Source organism: Poecile atricapillus, chromosome 3, assembly GCF_030490865.1.
Source record: "Poecile atricapillus isolate bPoeAtr1 chromosome 3, bPoeAtr1.hap1, whole genome shotgun sequence".
In the NCBI taxonomy this organism is placed as follows: domain Eukaryota; kingdom Metazoa; phylum Chordata; class Aves; order Passeriformes; family Paridae; genus Poecile; species Poecile atricapillus.
Genome location: NC_081251.1, coordinates 46209138 through 46230179, shown reverse-complemented (window position 1 = coordinate 46230179; position 21042 = coordinate 46209138). Strand labels below are relative to the sequence as shown.

The 21042-nt window shown below is 42.1% G+C and overlaps 1 protein-coding gene across 2 annotated transcripts in view; it reads left to right on the top strand.

The window, feature by feature from the left end:
- Positions 1-21042, top strand: part of METTL24 (methyltransferase like 24) — a 67553-nt gene that overhangs the window by 26703 nt on the left and 19808 nt on the right. For both annotated transcript variants that reach the window (XM_058834920.1, XM_058834919.1), the window contains exons 2-3: positions 13900-13998; positions 17743-17882. In XM_058834920.1, the coding sequence (XP_058690903.1) occupies positions 17758-17882 (125 nt within the window). In that variant the 5' untranslated portion in view covers positions 13900-13998; positions 17743-17757. The remainder of the gene's footprint in view (positions 1-13899; positions 13999-17742; positions 17883-21042) is intronic.

Genomic DNA, 21042 nt, shown 5'->3' with positions numbered 1-21042 from the left:
ATATAACTGTAGCAGATCAGGGAAAGAAGTGTTCCTGTTTGCTGTCTTCAGCTCAGACTGTTCCATGGGACTGCTCTGGGGGCCAAGTGACCTGAACTGCCCAGTAGCAGCAGCATGGTTAGTGCCAAAAATGATCTTTTGTCACATTTCATGTTTTGAAATAAGAAGTGAGGACAGTTTTGAGGACACACAGCTTTCCTCGCTCAAGCAGCACTCAAGGTGACCAACCTTTCCACATTCTTTTCTAAAATTTCCTTTTGTGGAGAGAAAATTCTGCTGGATATCCCTAGGGGTTTTACTTTACATCTCCAACTGTTATCTGCCTTCTTACGAGACAAGTGTTTAACTTCATTGCTAGTAAGTTTTTCATCCCAGTTAGTTCAGTCAGTTCACATCAACATTTACTCAGCCAGCCAGGCAGTTAACAGAGACGTGTCTGCTTGGGGGCTGCATGGATGCCACTGGATCCAGTGGATCCACATGGATGCCAGCGTGCCAGATACCTCTCTCATGCCACTTTCACTGAGCTGTGGGCACAGTTCAGACCAAGGTGCAGCTGGGGGATCTTTGGTGTGAGCCCAGAGCAAAACTCCAGCGGCTCCTGACAAGGGCTGAAAGAAATCCTGTGGTGAAGAACAAAATCCTCTCACAGCTGCCTTGCAGACTTGTGCAGAGAGTGTGACGAGTGCATTATCACTTCTTACAAAACAGATGTAGAATTTGGAGATTTAGGTATCCTTAGGGAGGGACCTCCAGCCTTTGCTCAAGCAATCTGGTTTGGATGTGGTAGATCAGGCTGTCCTGCAGCCTGGCAGTGATGGCTGCCACTCGTGGCACAGATTAAAGATTTGACATGTGAGAAAGTTTGTGTGAACCACCACTAATCTTTGATGGCATCCACAACACAGCGCGCTCTTATCGCTTGTTCTAATATTAACTTTGAGCTGAGTTTGTCTTGGACGGCCATTCAGTGCTCCAGAGCTGTGTGCAGTGGATGTGAGTCATTTCATCAACTTGAGTGCTTTTGTAGCTAGAAGATATGCACCAAGATACTTTTGTGCATGATGAAATGCTGTTGTCCAGAGCCCTTCTGTGTTTGTTAGTCTAAGATCAAATAACCTGCAGTTCAGTGGAACAACTACAAAAGAGGGGGAAAAAGGTGTGATTCAATTTTTCTTTCAGTTGTGGTATACAGCATATGTATCATGCAATCTATATGCATACACTCAGCCTAATGCTGTTTTTTTTAGTGTTTTTGCTTACAAAAGTGACTGGGTGACATGCTGCCCTGTTTTGAGCTAGCCAATCTCTCAGGGTAATAGTAACCATGTGCACAAATGGACCAATGGCTAGGGTAACAGATGAAAGCCATGCTTTTGAACTCAGTCTCAGGGCAGCAGCTGGGTCAATTTCCACAGGAGATGGTGGAAATGTTCCCAGCTGTTTATGCTAAGTGGAAGGGCTTGGATTTTCAATGACATTGTGTGGTTTCCCCATCTGAGCTTCTCTTTCATCTTCAGTAGTCTTGCTTTTGAATGTGCCATCAAGCTCAGGTGCCCCCAAGAGAGGCTCTGGTTGCAAATACTCATGAACTGCACTGTCAGAGAATGGGTGAATGGGGTATCCTGTGGTCCTTGCTGATCCCTTGAGAAGCACAAGCCCTGGGTGTGGTTCTGGGGGAACCCCTTGGTGATTATTTTGCTTTCTTACTGATTTTTTGCAACATTTAAGAACTAGTGCTGTATTTTATGTCAACTCTGACACATGTATAAATAAAATAAATAAACCTTTTCTTGTGTCTTTGTGTGATGATAAATATAGTAGTTCCAGCAGCTATTAGAAGACAGAAATCTTGCTTCTCACCAAAGTGTTCTCCATTTGCTTTGCAGACAAAATGGAGACAATAGGAACAAAATGGCTTTGCAGAGTTCTTTGAAAATCAGAACAGAATTGTTGTGGCTTTGCAAATCCCAGATCCAGGATACTTGTGAGAAACATCATTCCTGCTGCCACCTCTCCCCATCATGCAATGGAGGCCTCTCTTGTCTCTGGCAATGTAGGACTAGGAGGACTTTGCAGTGGGACATTGGCTTTTGAAGTCTCTTGGGACTGTCAGGTCAAGCCAACTGCTTCAGATATTATATGGAGAACCTCTGGCTTTATGTACTTGTGGAAGAAAGCTAACCAACAGCTCATTTAACAAGTGACCCACTGAAGTTTACTTTGGGTTCCACTTTCTGATCGATTTCAGATGTGCTGGGAGTTCTCCTGGCAGAGACAGAATTCTGGGTTCTTTCCAGGACTGACCCTGTGGCTTCTACAAACTGAAGGAATTGAAACCTCTGCCCTTCTTGGCATGTGGAAGACAAATTTGTAGGCTTTGAGAGCTTAGCAAGGAAACACCTACAAGACCCCGTTAGACAGCTTCTCTGTCTTAGGGATATTGCTAAAAATACATTCTTGCTATTAGTTTTGATGAGGTAGGGTCACTTTTTGAGTGTGTGTGTGTGTGACATGTTGGTCCACTGGGGAAAATCAGATAAAATTGGCAGAGAAGCAAATATCTGTGATGTTCCAGGGGCTGTACCTGGTTAGGAAAGGTGTGCATTTGAAAATGACGTTAGAACCAGCAAACATTAATATCACAGAGTTGCTGTTGCTTCTTTGTCCTCCCCCACTTGGCCTCATCCCTCCCCAGCCTTCTTCCTCATTCGTCTCCTAGCAGCTAGCTAAGTCAAATAATCAACTGGGAGCTTCAAAGCCCCTTTTTTAGCATCCTCTTTCATATTTCACAAAGAGGCACTGTTTGAAATGCTAGGGGGAAGAAATGGTAATGTCTATTGATATGGCATGTAATGTTAGAAAATATCTCCCACTTAGAAGCCTAAAAATGATAGGAATCAGTTCCAAATCTTTCCTGCTCCCTGCAGAGTGGACAGCAGTAGTAGAGGAGTGATATTTATCCAATAGACAAACACTACAGGCTAGGACTGTCTGGAAAAAAACACTTTTTTTGGTACTGGTGCCCTGTATATTTTTGGGCTTTCCTCATAGATGTTCTGCAGCACTGAAACTTTCAAAGAAGCAGACTTGTGTTTCATCCTGAATAGGGCGAAGCAACAACATTGTGTTCCTTTTCCCTCCCTCTTTTGAGAGAATTAAACAAGAAGCAATTATGTGTCAATTGCTTGCTGCTGAGCTGATGTGTTTCTTCTTCGTTAGATGTCTTGATTAATGGTTTGATCTTGCAATTATTATTCATTATGAAATCTGTGGGAATTCTGGGTGCATCATAAGTTCAGGGTCAAACCATGTAGTTTTTCAGTACTTTATCTGTATAATGCTCAGAATTAGTGATAAAACATTGGAAAATATCCTTGATTGAAGAGGATGGTACATATTTGCCCATGCCCATCCTCTACGGGATTATGATGCTTGGTTCTATGCTTATCTTGAACAAAAAAAAATTCAAATTTTTGTGCTTTGAAATGAGCTTTTTTTTTCTTCTCTACAGATTGGAAAATAATTCGTACTTAGTTTTGTACTTAAAGTCGTAACAATTTGTAAGCCAGCTGTTGTTCCCTTTCTAGACAGAGGGAACTGCTTGCCCAACACAGTTTTATTTTATTTGGAAGACTTTTACATAGCTCTAGACTAAGGGCACTAATCCATAACCGTATTTAAAAAAAAAAAGGGAATATGTTTTAAAATGGAATACATTCCGTTCTGTGAAACTCCATTGTCTAATGTTTTTATGAAATAAGGAGTTAAAGAAGAGAAAAGTGAAGTTTGGCTTTTTGAATCTTCCCTGGCTATCCAGAAAAACCCAGTTCAACCAAGTGAACTGATGGTGGGTTGAAGGAACACTATCCTCGGTACCTGTTGTAAATCCTGTCTATCTTACCTTAGGGTTTTACACTCTGAAATCCAAGTACCTGTAGAAGTTACTCAGCCTTTTGGTTTACCCATGGATTAGAGTTGATATTTACTTGCTTTATGAGATTATAGATGTATAGTGACAACTACTGCCCTCTCCTGCTCCCTGGGCACAGAGGGTTGTCCTGGTACTTACCCAGGAGGGGAAGATGAAGAGGATTTTCTGATTCTTCGTATCTCCATTTAGTCTAGAAGGTGTGGTGGACCATTTCTGTTTAGACATTTGCATTCCACTTGGATGATAGAAGGGGCTGCACAAGTGTGAAATGCTTTTATTTGTGTGAAAACATTGGTTTTACTCTAAAGCACCTTCTTTTTCCCCAGTTCTTAGCCCCAGGCAGAGGCTCTGAAGTCAGTGGATGGGCTGCCAGAGGCATCCCTATATGTAAATCAGAGTTAGAGTGCTGGAACTTGCACAAAATAAACTCAGTTTATCTGGCTAGTTGAGTATTTACTGATGAATTCTGTTTGTTGTATTCTATGGTTTAAATATTGCAGTAAAGTCAACCTAGAGGAAAATAGCTTTTTTCCCGTATTGTATGGATTATGACATCTCCATATTTCTCAGCCAGAGCACTTCAACTAAAGCAGTTATGAATACACGCTGAAACCACAGTCTTGCTTCTGCTTAGCAGAAACTGAATTTGACAAGCAGTGACCAGTAGTTGCTGTATCTGTTTCTTGCTGTTATCCTTAAGTGTTGGCAAAGGCATATGGGCACTGGAAAGAATTCAGCTGATTGAGCTGCCTAAGCAGTTTTGAGAATTTACTTCAATAAATTTCAATCTGTTCTGGCTCCTGGTTTTATCTCCATTAGATATATTATCATGCTGTCAGCCTCTGGATAGCACTGGAATGCTGCTGCCCCATTTATTTATTTTATTTTAGAACCACAGTGAAGAAATCTTACTTGGCTATTTTCAAAGCTGTCTCTTAGAGTAAAATCAATCTCTCTTTTAATAAAAGTGTATTTCTCCCATATGTTGCTGGGATTCCCAGTAGCAGAGCTGTTAGTCTTTGGTGACCTTTGAATGTCTGAGGAGAGGTTCCCCAGTGCAGCATTGCCCTTTCCTACCCCTGCAGCCCCCAGATCCTTTGGCTGCAGTGGATTTATCCCTCAGAAGTAATGAGGAGTAGTAGTTATGCTGTGTCAATTATGAATGAGATGTAATGCTTTCTGAATTCATAAATACCTACAAATTAATATTTTGGCAAGTCTTCTGAAACCCTTCTTCCTGTGAGTCCCAAACCTGCACTCAGGGTGATGGTGAATTTACAGGGGTGTCCACAGCAGCTAATGTAAACCTGGCAAGTGAATTCCCAATACCCTTCCCTGGGGAATTCAGGGTTACTATTTGAATTCATTGGAGCATTAGTCACCTAAATTCCCCAACCGATCTGGCTTCCTCGTTTTAATTTTGGAAGCTGCTCTTTATTTCACCAAATCGATTTCTTGATTCTCAAAGTGATGTAAATTCTGTCACTTGTAGTCAATGGCGGGCATCCTTTTTTTTTTCTGTGGCTGCTTTTCTTATGAGAAAAGCATTATTTAAGGGAAAAGACACAAACCTGAAAGTAGAGTTGGAGGGAGCTTGTGTGTGGGCTTTATGTGTGAAATGCAGAACCTCCCAGGGCATCCAAGTTGTTGGTGTTTTGCATGCAGGTCGCTAGTGCAGCTTGCCTGCAGGTAAGGGCAGCAGTTCCCCCCAGAGCAGTAATTTGTATTCGGGTGGCTCAATTTCACACCATCAGATGGGAAATGAGAAGCAAAAGGAGCAGAAAATAAACATCAGTGTTAACAAAAGGAAAGCAGAGGTGAAATGCTTGGTGATTGCTGCCTTTTCAGGGGTTGTTATGTATTCATGTTCAGACTGATTTGCTCTGCAAGAGTAAAGACTCTTGGTTTCAGTCACCATACAGTGACTCAAAGCTTTTCTAATGAGAATTGAAGTCTGAAAATAGTTTTCTTCATTTCAGTGTAAAACTTCACCTTTTTCCCTTTTCCCTGTTAAGCCTTAGAGTTTTACTTACTGGTGAAAACTGCAGCCTTGTGAAGCAAGTGCTGATAAACTGCTTTTAAGTGGAGCCCTCTGGGTGATGTTTGGAGCTTCCTGAGTTGACTCTTGCCGCACTCACATCCTGCTCCCAGGCAGACAAATGTGTGCTGCACTGCAGAGACTTGGAAAAGATGATGCACAGAGAGTGAAGAGCTAGGGGAGACTTAAGTGCATCCTAGACATTCCCTCTTCCATAAAATAAAGCACACAAGTCCAGACATAGAATTCTCCATATACAGCTCATGTTGGAAACCCATTTAAATTTAAGACACACACTCATTAATGCAGAAAACACTCTTACCATGCAACTGGTTTCCATAGGCAGGATTTACTTTCCTGAGCACCCTTCCTGCGTGGGAAAGCTGGACTGTATTTGTGACACGTTGCTTGCTTATCTTGGCACAAAGCTATTGTTCCTCAGCCTATTGTTCCAACATCAAATCTTTGGATAAGATCATGGCCTGGATTCTCCTGGAAGACACGTTAAAACATGCTGAGGACAGGAAATTGTTTAGGGACAGCCAACATGGCTACATCTGAATTGGAAATACATTGATGTGATGGATGGACTGATAGATGGGTAAGGAGCTGGTTATAGTCAGTGGCTCAGTGTCTAAATGACAACCAGGAACCAGTGGTGTCCATCAAGGGTCTGTACTAGGGGTGATACTGTTTATTTTGGGCAACCTGACCTAGTGTAATGTGTGCCCCACTGAAGTGGGTTGTACTGGGTGATATTTACAGGTCCTTTCCAACCCAGACCATTCTGTGATTCTGTAACACGCTGCAGATTTTTTAGCTTGAGTTTGCCTGTGAGAGGGACTCCCTTTGTGGCCTGCTCATTGCACTGCACCAGTGCTCAACTGCATGCAGAGGACAGAGCAATCCAGTGGTGACTGGGTATGGAGAAGGCTTGTGTACATGTGTGTGGTTGTGTCAGAGATGTCTCTGTCTTAGATAAACTCAGAAAAGTAGAAACATGGAGATATAGAAGGATTTCCTGTATTAATTTTTTAATCCCCCCCCCCCCCCCCCCCCAGTTTATCATGTGCAATGTGTGGAAGTTTCACTGTTGGAGTGGAAATTCTCAGTTTAAGTGGCTGCAGGACTAAGTATCAGCTGCTTTTCCCTGTGATTCCCTCAATGCCTGATGCCTCAGAGAGAACCCACTGCTTTTCTCTTGGTACAAGCACACACATGGAGAGGAGGAGTGTATTAGCAAGTTTTGCACTATGGTTTCTTAAAAGAAAACCTCATATGTTTAAGAAAGCCAAACTGCAAAGAAAAAAAAAATAATAGTAATATGAGAGAGAAAAGAAAGGAAAGAAACAGTTCAGACGTGTAGGGATGGAAGATCTATAAAGCCAGTTGTGTTGGAAATTCACTCAAAGCTTTAAATATGAGTCAGTCACTTTGTAAGTCTGTGTTTTAAATTACAGCTTACTGAATTTATGTAAGTGTGTCCCTGCTACTCCTAAATTAAGGATGTAAGGTAGCAGGTTTTTATGAGTGTGTCTTGTGAGCCCTCGTGGTGCTGGTTACATTTAGCTAAAGGGGACTGTATGAATTGACCTTTCTCAAGGAGGTCTGTGCCAAGGTTGAAGGCATACTTCTTCCTTCCTACTGATACCTCTGCTTTGAGGTGGAGTTTGTTACACTTGTGCCACATACTGCTGCTCCAGACATAAAACATTTGGAATTATTCAACCCTGCTGAAGAATGAAGTTCAGATAAATGTTGCTTTAGGCTCACAGCTGAAAGGGTAGGCTCAGCCCCCTAAAATACATGTTTTTCTGGAGCATGGGGTGTGTGAATGTCTGATCTGGGGGTTCTCTTCTGTGATGTTGAGAGTCTGTGGTGTGTTCCTGAGCCCATCCTTCAGGCTTCCTTTGCAGGTCATGGAGAGACATGGACTTTTCCAGTGCTTGACTCACCTTACATATTTTACATGTCTACTCTCTAGTGAGATGAATCATTCCCTTAAAGATCCTGTCTGCCTCATCTGTCTTGTCAAATGACTTAGCTCCCCATCCTACTGTGGCAGCTTCGTTGATGGCTGGCTGCAAGCACGAGTGTTTCTTCCCTCCTGGCTCTCCCTGCGAGTCACCCGGCTAATTGCCTCTGAAACGAAATGTGGGCATTCTCCAGGGACTCTTTACTGCTGGAGCTGCTCTGTGCTGTCAGCAAGAGGAGCAGGGTGCCAGGTTTGGCTGCTTCACCCTCAGCAGCCCTCCCAGTGCCCTTAGCAGGCTTCGCGCTGCTCGCGTGTCCCGCGTTGGCGGGTCCTGCAAAGCCAGGGCTTGTGTGGGCTGCAGCACGCAGCTTTTGCTGTTTAGAGTGCATCTGAATTGAGGGGAAAACCCCAAACAGTAAGACCACAACAACCTAATAGGTTTAGGGCCTCAGGTGCTTGAGAGGGACCACAAATAAAATTTTGTCCAAGCTCTGTAAGTTGTATTTGGGAGCAATCTGTTCTTACAAGAGCGAGCCTTCAGGAGTACAATCTAATAAATTTGCCATGTAGATGTCTGAAGTTTTGCAATCTGAATCTGAATCCCATGCATTGCCTTTCGAACTGATAAAACCCCTGCAAAACTTCACCCATGAGAAGGTTCTGTTCTGCTGAGTGTGGTTGTACACAGGGTACAGACAGAATAATTAAAGATGTGTGTGTCATTTGTATCTATGGCTAGCAAATATTTATGGTTCTTGATGGAATTTATTGCCGCAAATGATGTCCATGGACATTTGGTCTTGCCTCAGATGTAAAAAATTAAATTGTTGCACGATTTAATCGGAGGATTTGTTTAAGACATCTGTGTATATATTGACAAGTCTTTAGTTTCTTCTTTGGAAGCAACAGACTGCTTGGCAGGGCAATGGGATTCCCGAATTTTTGTTTACAAAAATGGCTAATATATTTATGTATTTTAATTGGATGCTAAAAAAGAAGGAGATTAAAAGGGGGAGAAAACAGCTACTGAGTTAAAAAATATGGAAATTTATGAAAAGCTTACTAATTCCCTTTCAAATGTAAGCAGAAGGGAAGGAAGGCGTTGGGTTTTTTTTAATTACTGCACTAAAACTAGAATTGGTCTGGAAAGAATTTAAAGATTTTTGTGTAAGCTTAGTCTGGAAAAGCCAAACATTTGTCAGAAGTACAATTTTAGACCTGCTGGTTTGTGAGCCCTTTGCACATTTTGATTTTAATTTTATATTGTGATTGCAGATTTCTAGGGCAGATTTTAAATGACAATCCTTTAAAAGTATATCACATATATACTGGGGGTTATTAAGGGATTATCAAATGACTACCACAGATGGCTATGAGGGAAAAAAACAAATCTAGGAAAAAGTGGTCTCCAGAGAGAAGTCTCTGCAGATTACTGTCAGATTGGTCTGAAGGAAACATTAGTCCTTATCCTTAAGGTTGAAATACCTGGAAGAAAGATCAGACCTTCAAGTGCGTCCTAGTTTTCTTAACAAAGCAATGGCATTGTTTTAAGATTTTCTTTTCTCTGTGGTTATCTCATGTTGTGAAAATTTAGGCACCACTCTGAATAACAGTTTCTGGAAACACATTACCCTTCAGGAGTAGCTGAAGTCAGTGTCTGAGCAGTGCTTGTGATAAAGTCTTCCTGAAGATTGATTTTTCTTACAATGTTAATTTCAATTAAAGTGAAGCAATATACAGAGGGATAGTTCAAGATATTGAGTATATTTTTTAAGAGGCATTGTAACTTTCCAGGTACTGTTATCTCTTTATATTGTGGAATATGGGTATGGTGATGACGGGGAAACACAGTCGTGGTGTCTGGTTGGATGGGTCCTTAGAGAGAGAGCACACCCATGGTGAGAGGCAAAAATGCAGATTGTCTGAACCCATTTTCTGGCTCCTCCTGGGCAGCCTTGGGGAGGTCTGGCTGAATTTCATATCCAGAGCTGTATAATCTGGGCTGTAGTAGCTCCTCTGCTTCTCTTGCTGCAAAGCCCTCTATGAAAGGAGCTGCTCCTCAGGCTGTTTGTTCAGCAGCCACAGAGACCTGCTCTCAGTCATTCTAGAGATTTCTGCGATACCAGTGAGAAAATCCAAATCATGATGCCACAGTCAGGTTTGCTCTGAGTAAATAAAATTGCAAAGGCAAGAGAGAAGAAACCTCCTGTCGCTAAAGGACACAAAATGATTCACACGACCACTCTCAGTGTCAGAACAAAAGTCAGTCCTTTTATTCTCTGACTCCAGTATTTATAGATTCTTGACAATGACCAGGGATTGGATTATTAAGTTACCACCCTCCCAAGCACACTGGTCATGCGAAATGTCCTTCAAAAGATGTTTCTTAGAAGGAATGTAATAAACAATTTATGTTTACAGGACTTCCATGGGAAAGTAGCTAAAACTGTGAAAACATTATCAGAAGGCTTCAATTTTCAGGGCAACATGTCCTCAAATAAGGATCCTTTTTTTATCAGGTATAAACCTGATTTTCACAAAGCATCTATAGAGTTTATTTGAGAAAGTGTACATGGAAACATTGTGATCCAGGCTGAAAATTCCCTGGAAAATTATAAACAAGGGCTGCCAATGTACCTATGGAACAGCTCTTTCAGGAGGATATTTTGTATTCCTGAACGTACCTAAAAGACATCACTGACATTTGTAACCCTCTGGCAGGGTGCACCCGGTCTGAGAGATGTGTTGGATTTTCACCCCCATCCATTGTCTGTGAATCTTATTGTAAGGCAGCTATTGAGGTACCCTGTAGGGGTGTTTAGGAGGTTTTAGGAACAGGACTCTCTTGTGTGTTCGTTAGTGAATGGAAATAGGCTGTTGCTTCCTAAGGAGCCAGGGCCCAAGTGTGAAGTTTGGGAAGCTATCCAAAAGCATTGCCATCAAACAGGAGCCTCGGGTCTGATCTCTGTCACAAAAGTAGTGTTTAGGTACTGCTCCTAAATTTAAAGAACTATACAAAAGCTTGATCTCTTTCTGTTTTTCCTTTTTTTTCCCCCTATTTTTTAGTGAAACTGCATTGGTAAGTCATTGAGGTTTTTATTTAATTTTCATGTGTTTATCAATACTTTGGAGCCAGTGGGAAGGCAGTTTATGTCTTCAGGATTTTAAGAACTTGAGTGTAAGCTGCAGTGGCTCTTGGACATTGCACTCTGCTGAAAAAGAACCTCATTCATGTGGTTCATTATAGAGATTTTTTTTTCTTCCCTGTCAACTCTGTACAGAAGGAATTCTTGCTGAATAGTCCACAATGGCCACCCTGCAATTCCTCTACTTAATGAGCTACCTCTCACACAAATAGATTTCAGAATAACTGGGCACAGATGTGTGGGTATCTGGGTGGCTGGTGTTTTGTATTTTTGTTTGTTTGTTTTGGTTTTTTTGTTTGTTTGGTTTTTTATTGTTTGGTTTGGTTTTTTCCTAATTTTTTCCCCCTGAAAACGATTGTCAGTCTTCATTTTCATTTCAGCTTTCAAGCCTGTTGAAACAGCAGCATTCCTGTCATTGCAAATGTTATTCAGGCGTGTGAACTGTGACTCATTCTGAAAGATTACACGCATTTCCCTCCCTGGTGTGCACCTATCCTCCTGCTGTTCCCTGTTTGCAGGCTGCCTGCTGCAAGCAGAGGTCAGGGGAACATGCTGCTGCAGAGCTGGCTTGCTAGCTTGCTTCCAGGCTCATGCTGTGCAGAGTATGGGAGTCAAAGGTTGCTGCAGGCAGGAAGTTTCAGGTTGAGAAATGTTACTTTTGTCTGTTTCTAGGGGAGAAAAAATAAAATCTCGATATCCTTTTCAGCATCTCTTTACAGTTAAAAAAAAAACAAAACAAACCCAAAACCCACAGCAAATCTGAAAAATAACCCCTGAAGGAACAATAAACCTCATACAGACCTCCTGGCTCACATTCACTGTAGACTGTGTTTACTTACACTGCAAAAATATCAATTCATGATATCAGCTCAAGGCAGCAGCCGTCTGGTCTGGTGGTCCTCTTTAATAATCTTTTCTAATTTTACCTTCTCTTTCCTGCATTCCTCTCTGGCATCAGAGGATCCCTGCTGTCACTATACTGGCTCTTCTCCTGGTGCCACAGACCAGTCCTGTCTGGGGGCTCAGTGCCTCCCCTCACTTGTCTGCCTCCATCCTCTCCAGCTAATTGCTATCTCCTACAAGTTTTCCAGGGCTTCATCTGAAATACAGTCCTGTGGGAATCAAGAGTGGGGTTTCTGATTGTATTTTATTGAATGCCAGCATGAGCCTTTGCAGGATGTTATAGATACATATTATATTATTGGCTTTTCACAAATATTAAAATGAGTGTTATATGTATAAAGTTAGAAAACTTTGTTGTATTAACATAGTTCCTTCTGTTATTGATGAAACATTGAAATAGTAGTATAATATACATATATGTTGAGCTATGGCATAATATTAAAGCAAAAACTATTTTTGTTTATATAACCCAGGGACTGAAAAAGATAGAGACCCCCCTCCATTCTTAGATTATCTTATCCAGATGAAGACAGCAGTGACCAGAGCTCTGGGGGAGGAATTTATTGCATTTCTGTTATCAGGGAATGTAAAACTCCATAGAGCCTAGAAGATTGATTTATTGAGAAGGGGGCGAGTCAAAAACTGAAAAAAGAAACATCCAAAACTTAAGGAGAATGTTTGAATCATGTATGAGAATTTATGGATATGTAGTAGGGTTCTGCTTTTAAGGAACAATCCTTTGTTAGTAAGGGGTACTCTCTTGGCTGAATGCAGAGACACACAGCCGTATCTGTATACTTTATTTTTATCTCCTAATTGTATTTCTATTAAATTTTTAAATTCTATATAAAAATATGTGAAGCTCGTTTCTCACAAGGAGAAACCCCATCCTGTCCATTATGGAAGCTTAGTTAATTGAGGATGATTAAAGGGAAGCTTGATACTACCTGCCCAACCGTAGAAGTGAGTTATGGCGCCTGAAGATGAAAAGCCATGAGGAATCAATCTTGATTTAGTACAGCTTAACACCGTGCTTGTATTTTTATCTACTTGAGGGCAAGAGATGACAAGTCTAAACTTCCCGGCATGACAGCGGGCAGAATTTGGAGAAGGTGGCGCAGATGGGAGTGCAGAGCGCTGTTGCTCTGCAAGCATGTGTCTGAAAGACCTTTTCTGTCCCGCTCTGTCTATGTGGGAAGTGTTTCTGGAAAAGCTGACAGGATCCCCGAGGTTCAGAGCTGAGGGAGCACCCACCAAAGTTACTTCCTTGGGACTATGAAAATGAGGAGTGGTAGGGCTACAGGCAGTCACACTTATATTTTTTCAGGGAAACAAATGACTCTGGTATACCTGTCAGGCAAGCATGGGAGAGGACCAGGACTTTTCTCAAAGCCTACAAGAAGCTTGTTTTTCAATAAAATCTAGATCTTAAAAAAGAAAACAGTTTGCTTGCAGGGGTTTCCTTTGGTGATTAGTGTTTGCAATCCAAATTTTTGTTCCAGTGGACATTCAAGCAGAGAAACCTGATGGATATGAAATTAAAATGATATCGCTGTTTTCAGATGTTTTGCTGTACAATGTGGTTATTTAGATCTTGCTTTTCTTTATGCATTTCTCACAGCTTACTTGGGTATCCTAGGATAACTGGGTTAACACATGTATCCTGGATGAGGAACACTTTCTGCATTACCTACACCTGCTTCCAAAGCTGATCATTATAAATCATATTTAGATGCTTTTTCACTGTTATTGAAACCTTGCTTTATTCTGAAATGTTTTTCATGTGTACACAAGCCCCCAGGAAACTCTTTCAGTTTGAAATGAAATCTCCTTAGTCTATCAGCCCTTGTCATTTATGTTTGCACTGCCTTTAAGGTGTTTTTTGGTTTGCTTTGTTTTACAGACTGTAAGATGGCACATTGAACTACAACCATGGGCAAGTCCAACCCCTTCCCTCAACTATGAGGCCTCAAGGTTCCTAAAATACATTAGCACTACTCAGGTAGGTTTTTTGTTTCAGTCTCCATTTAGAAAACACTTTGCCTGGCACAGATTGTTCCCTCATATCTAAGGAATTAACCTCACACCCAACTTTTTTGAAACTGATTTATTTCTAAAGTTGCTTAACCTAGCACTGATGGTCAACACAAATATAAAGGTCAAAATACAAGTTAGAAAGAATGCATTATTTCTATGTTATTTATTTCCAAATGGGTTTGTGTCCTGACCAGAGTATTATATGATTGAAATTCTAGATGTGGTGTTTCTCTCTCGCTTTCTCTCCCCTCTCAGATGGAAAAATACAGAGCACTCTGTATCAAGGGAGTGTATTCAACCGCTCCACCTCTCAATAATAATATGATAACCAGGCTCATTTTACTTCAAAAGGAGGTATTTGAGGTTCCCAGTAAAATGAGAACATGGCATCAGACCTTAACTTAGACAAGTTGTTTCAATGATACAAACAGAATATTGATATTTTCAAAACAAAAAATGATGGCCATGGAAATTAGTGGGTTTATATGCTTTTTGAAATATGGCATTTCCAAAAACAGATTGTTTTGATGGATACTTCCAGCATTCAGCATACATGGAAATTGGGCCATCATGTCTTAACAGAGCCATCACTTACGCATAACAACATTTGCATGTGCATTTCCTGTAATAAAAAAATGGAAAAGGTGCTGGATGCTCACAATTCCAACAGGGCAGCTGCTTTTGGTGCCCAGGTCTGTCAGCAATTGACCCTTGAATACAGAGTTGACAGCATCATTACTTACACTGAAGAACAGCAAAAAGCCCCAGGTGCCAACATCGCTGAAATGTCATTCATGTATGAAATTCTTTGTTAATGCAGTGCTTTCAAGGCTGAGATTAATTTGAAACACCTCTATAAAAGAGGATAGCAGGGTGTTCATGTATTCTCCAGCCAGGTACCCCTGGCTAAATTCTCAATAAAATGTCATCTCTGCTGCCACTCATGCCAGCACTGAGAGGGCAGGGCGCAAGGTGATGCATGAGGGGACAGCAAGAGATGTGTGTAGAACTGCTTGTTTTGTTGTACGGAAGTTTAGACTGTGGCAGATGTATTAAGTTTGAAGGCATCCTTCATCTCAGTGACTTAATAAACAGTGGCAGATGCTGCTAAACTCCACTAGTTGGGTCAAAGACTACAAGGACACCAATTAACAGAGAGTTTATTCCTTTTGACACACTCAGCGAGAAGTTTCATTCCCAGAGTAACTGACCCTGGTTGGGGGAATAAGCATAAGTGAAGACAAAAAAGGAGAGGAATCCTGTCCTGGCAGATGTTACAAGATGAATAACTGATGGGATAACAGCATGACTGGTATGAGCACTTCTGAAAATAGCATCCTGCTTATGTAGATAAGCATGGGATGTCATTTTCCTTGTTTGCTGAGCAATTGTCTACTAATTACTGTGCCTAAGTTCAGCCCCATGCCATTAGCTTAGAATGGCTCAAACTGCTGGAGCAGGAAGGTGCCATGTCATCAGGGTCAAGGTGTGGCCAGAAAAAGCATTTTCAGTGCTAGTATTTCATGATCAGGAGAAGCATCTTTCTTGTGCTGTTGTTTGTATGATAGGAGTGAGCAGAAGCCCAGGACAGGGTGTGAGCTCAGTGCATCAGTAAATCAAGCAACAGACTGATGATGGTGCTGAAGGCAGGTTCAGGGTTTGACTTTCACTTGGATTTTTTTTTTTTTTTGTTGTTGTTTTTTAGGGCTTTTTGATAGCAAGAGCTATTCAGTAGCAAGAGCTGTTAAAATTGCTTCAAACTCTGACTGTTGTAATTGCTCATGATGCCATGAGTCAATTAAGTGGCAGCATTGCAGAATCTTAGTTTTCTGTAGAGAGTACATTATTCTTCTGTGTCTTAAATTAGTGCTTATTATTGCAGTGCCTTTTATTCCTTGATTGTTATGTGACTGAAGGGAAGTGGGTAGTGGGGTGCAGTGCAAATCATTACTTAAACTTAGTGAATCCTAGGAACAGCATGAAGAGATGCTGTATTTGCTTTTATGAATTTTCCATGGGAATTATGAGCCAAGCAGGAGCAGGGACATGGTGATGCAGTGTGCAGCTCTTTGAATGTAAAGCTCCAGGTAATGACCTTTCAGAGCATACACTTTTTAAAGAATGAGAGCTTTATTTACTTATTATAAGGTACATGGTGGAGAGTGCCTGACACATTAAAGATTGGGTTCCAGGTTTTACTCTCACCCCTGTATAAAATTGTTTCATTTCTGTGGTTCCAGGTGGGACCAGAGCTCTGCTTTTAGTTTGGCTAAGACTGAGAACTGAACCTATGCAGTCTGCTATAGATGAAGGAAAGGAGCAAGATGAGAACAGTCTGTTCAGGACTGATATTTAACCTGGTTTTGTCCTTTCCACCATTTTAGTTGCTGCCTTTCCGACAGTGCAGAAAACAGCCTTGCATCTAGGGCTGGTACTGAGCCCAAAGAACAACTTTTCATCATGATGGCTCAGCTAGATTCCTGCAGCTCTTCTCAGTCTTTGCTTTCTTATCTGCATGATTGCAACCTGTGCCCTGCAACCCCTGACTGATGGCTGGGCTGTGTGGTTTGAGAAGCCCTTCAAGAGCAAACTGTGGATGCTGATGCTGGTGCAGAGCAGTGCAGCCTTTTCTGGGCAGAAGTAGCCAGAGCTTTGGTGCTTCCTTCTGCTTCCCCTTGCCTCTTAATCACTGCTATGGCGAGAGCCATACAAATTGTGCCAGCTCTCCATCGGCTGCTGTGCTCTGTCTCCTGTGTTCTGGAAAGTGTGCAGCACTCTCCAGCTCTGTGCCTGCCTTTTCCAGAGTGGATTTGGAGGAAGAAGGTGGAGTGGAATGTGGTGGCCTGAGCTGCTGGATGGACAGGCAGAGCTGGTGCTGCAGGCAGGGCTCCTCTGTAAGGTGTCACTCACAGGGCCATGGCTTTGCTGGCTCACTGTGGGTCTGGCTGCTCCAGGCTGCTGCTCAGCTGCTGGCAAAGCTGACTTCACCCCTCACTGATTTTTGACACGTCCAGGTTTCTGATGAAACCAGTGCATTTTCAGTCTTTGCTTGCTTGGTCTGTATAAGGGCTTTGAGTTAGGGTGTTCCTCCCTGAAGGGTCTCTACCTCTTCTTTTACAGGGTTTTTATCCTGGCTTTAAACTCTAGATGTCCAAGCCAGCTCAGCATAGACCCACATGCTATGATCCTCTGTTAGTTAGCACTTGCCTAAATCCCTTTGTTGTTGGAGAGGGTATGTGTTGGGGTAATGATTAAATCCCTTCTGGAGCTGAGATCCAGGACATTCTGGGTAAGGTACACATTGCAGAGACATTACAACTTCATAATTACAGTCTTGATTTTAACATTATTGAGGATACAGAATCCACTCCAAGGTCTGAAAAGAAAAAAAAATCAAACATGTAATTGCTGAAACATCTTTTCCTCATGGAAAAAAAAAAAGAATTTGGGTATAGTACTAATGCTTAATTATTTGCTTTTCAAACTGCATTGCTCTCTGGGGAATCATGTAAGCCTTAAATTTCACCATGCGGAACAGAGAAACAAGGAAAAAAATATCATCAAATCTTTGCAGCCATGTATCAGACTGCCAATAAGACTTAATTTAAACCAATGAACGTTTTTCTCTTTTCTACTTCTCCCCCAGAGGGCAAATTAAAAACAAATTAAAAGTCCTGTCTTAAAATGAAATATCCTTTGATTTCAACAGATTTCATGTGAACACATGAACCTGAACAGCTTGAAAGGGTACTCTGAAACCGCAAAAAAACCTTGGTCAATCTGTCTTGATGAGAGGTTTAGCCTCATCCATCGAATCAGAAACAAGCAGTGCCGTCTCTATTCACTTGGGTAAGTGCTCTCTTTAAAAGAAAGGAAATTGTTTCATGCCAAGTAGCTTCAAAAAGCCCTAGAAATACCACACAGGCTGCAGCAAGGTTATCTGCTAAAAGATAAACTTTGTTCAGGTGTGTTTATCATGTGTTGATGTGCTTCTTTAAACTTTAGTTTTAGGGAAAATACCTTTCTCCATGAGAGTCTTTATTTTCCTTTGCCTTTCTAATATTGGTATGAAAACAAATTGCTTGATGGTGAGTTGTGAGTGGTAGTTCATGTAGAGGAGGATGGAAATCAAAGAGGTAAGCTGAGAAGCCTACAGCATCTTCCTTGAGCAGAGATGACTTGCATAACTGCCAAGGATTTCAGCAGGATTACTTACAAAATTTCATTAACTACCTCTGGGACAAAACAGTACATCTCCACATGAGAGTGTGTTTGCTCAACACTTCAGGGGTGACATGTGCCAAAGTGATAGTGATAAAGTCATCCGTGGCTTTACTTTGAAATGTTTGCAGTGTTTATGATGTTTACAGCACTTGAGAGTGAAGTTTTCACTCTTCACAGAACAAGTGTTTTCACAGGCAGCAAAACCACACATGCAGCCTGTTTCCCTGCTAATAAAACATTCTGTTTCCCAGGAGGATGAGGGAGGTCAGTCCTCAGAGTGCATCAGACCATCAGCACACGGGTGCATTAAGAGAACAGTTGTTGGGATCTGGAGCTCATTTCACGCAGATCACCACGTAGAGCTGCCCAATAAAACCGTACTTGCTGTCCTGGGCGGGGCAGCTTTAGGTTAGAGGTGTGTTGAAAGGCTTCATCTCCCTTGAACCAGTGCAGTTTATCCCAGTGATTTTGCTGCTGTGGGTTTACAAAGGGTGGGTAACAAGGAACTGTGCCGGGCTGGCATTTCTCAGCCATTAGTACATGGCAGGTAACACCTGCAGTGAGCCTGGCAGGGAGGCAGGGTGCCCTCTACTCAAAGGGAGTGGTTTTGGTTAATTTGGATGGGTTTCCATTTCGATTGAGTTTATTTGAGTTGTAAAGACCCAGATCTTCTGAGAGAGAGGTGTTCTCAGGTTTTGTTGTGCTCTGGGGCAGAACAAGAACATGCCCTTAGAGACAAATCACATATACAGGTAGAGGATTTCTCTTGACTGCTGCTGCTTCTTACATTCTGAGTGTTCATTGCAATGTATTTCAAATTATACTTGCCTGGCATTAATGCAAGATAGAAGTTTACATGTTTTTTTTTCCTTCTCAGCTTTTCACATTCCTATAAAAGTTAGGAGAGACGTGGTGTTACCCGTGCTCAGTTCCAGACTTCATTGTCTGACTGTAGTACTGAGTTATTGCCTGAGGGCCCTTCTAGTAGTCAGTAGGGAGAGGCAGGCACATTCAGGCAGAAAATCAGCTAAGCTAAATAGCATTCTGGAGGCAGGTATAGCTTTCCTTTGATTATAGTGGAAGTCTGGGATGAGGAAGTCACTGATTTTAGATGTCTTGGCAAAGTACTCAAAGTTCAGTGGAATTAACCTAGACCTTGCCCTTCAAGCTGCATGATCATTAATATTAGACCTAAGCTCCTGTGTTGATGTCCTTTTTCCCTGTTGTTAAGAATCAAATGTGGGTTGAGAATGGTATTTTTTTTTCCAGTTGTCCAGTAGGTACAATGCAGAGTTGATTTAATCTGTGCTAGGAAGTGCAGGTTAGGCACCAAGCTGACCAGCACTGAGATATTTTGCTCATGGTTTTGAACAGAACTGCACTAGTGTGTGTGCTCCAGTGCTTTACATGTGGTGCTGTTCTGTGTATGGTCCAGGGAGCATGAGTGCCAGATTTTCTGCAGTGATCGAACACTAGGGTTTAGCAGAGATGGAAACTGATGTTGGCTCTGCCATCAATCATCAGATACACATATGCAGTAAGTAACCAACCAGGATGCATCACATGAAACAGCTAAAAAATAAAAGGGAAATACTTAAGTTTATGGAGAAGCAGTCTTAAATTCACCAGTTTACTTCTGCAACTTTTGGAGCTCATTACTGCATAATTCTTTCTCTCAGACTCACTTCCTTTAGTTTATGACAGACAGAAAAGTAATTTTGTTCTAAGGCAAAAATCCCCTTTAAACATTTTTGTTATCTCATATGTTTCATAAAGAGCAAATGGGGAGCAGCTGCTTCCAATGAAGAGCATTCTCTGCAGAGAGGATGGATGAAGGACAAATGTGAAAGTTCATTGGGAGTGTTACTGGGAATCCTGAATTAAATCCATATATCATTAAAACTGGAATAAAACATGCTGCTTAGGCTTTGCCTCCTTGAATGCTGTAGAAGAGGTTACTTGTGAATGGGAGCGAGCAGTGTCTGGAACATCTGGGGATCACTTTAGATTGGTATTAGTTGCTTCCACTACTGGGAGGCAGCAATATTTTTGCCTCGGGGACAGGATTTCCCAGTGTGATACATAATTGCAATATGCATTAGTGAGCTCCAGTTATTAGTTCTAAATCTGCTTAGATTAAGCTAAATCAGTTAACAACACCACAGGCAGGCACTCAAGCTGGGATAACATAAATGAATAGGATTTCAGAAACTTAGCAGCAGAGGTTTAAAGAGTCTTGCTGCAATACAGCTTAAATGCCATTTCAGGTGCATCCTAAAGTGTATGTAGGAGCTTTAGGATTCAGGCAGGGGGTCCTTCGTCTTTTCCCGAGCTGCTGAGCTCAGTTATCTTCCTTTAAAAGACAAGGGGAGGAGGGGGAGCAGAGAGAGGGAAAGCTGGATCTTAACTTGCATGTGTTTATAGCTCTGTCCTATGGTCGCTGTGGGAGCTGGAGTACCTGCAGTTTTCAGGCTGGATCAGCTACAGGTGGCCACTAGAGCTGTGCCGGAGCAGACAAAGCGGCTTTTGTGCCACTCGGCGCTCGCTGCGCCCCGGGGTGATGCAGGGGCCGGTGTGATGCTCCATCCAGCGCAAGCTGCAGCCAGTGCCTATTCTGAGGGCAAGGCTCTGTGCGGCTGACCCTCTGTGAACCCTGGGAGCAGGGCAGAGCCGAGGGAGCGCTCCCCGCTGTGCTGTGTGCCGGGTCAGCGTCGCTGCCCCGCTGCCGGCGGGGAGCGGAGCCAGCGAGCCCTGCCTGCCCTGCGCTCGCACGCAGCCGGCGAGG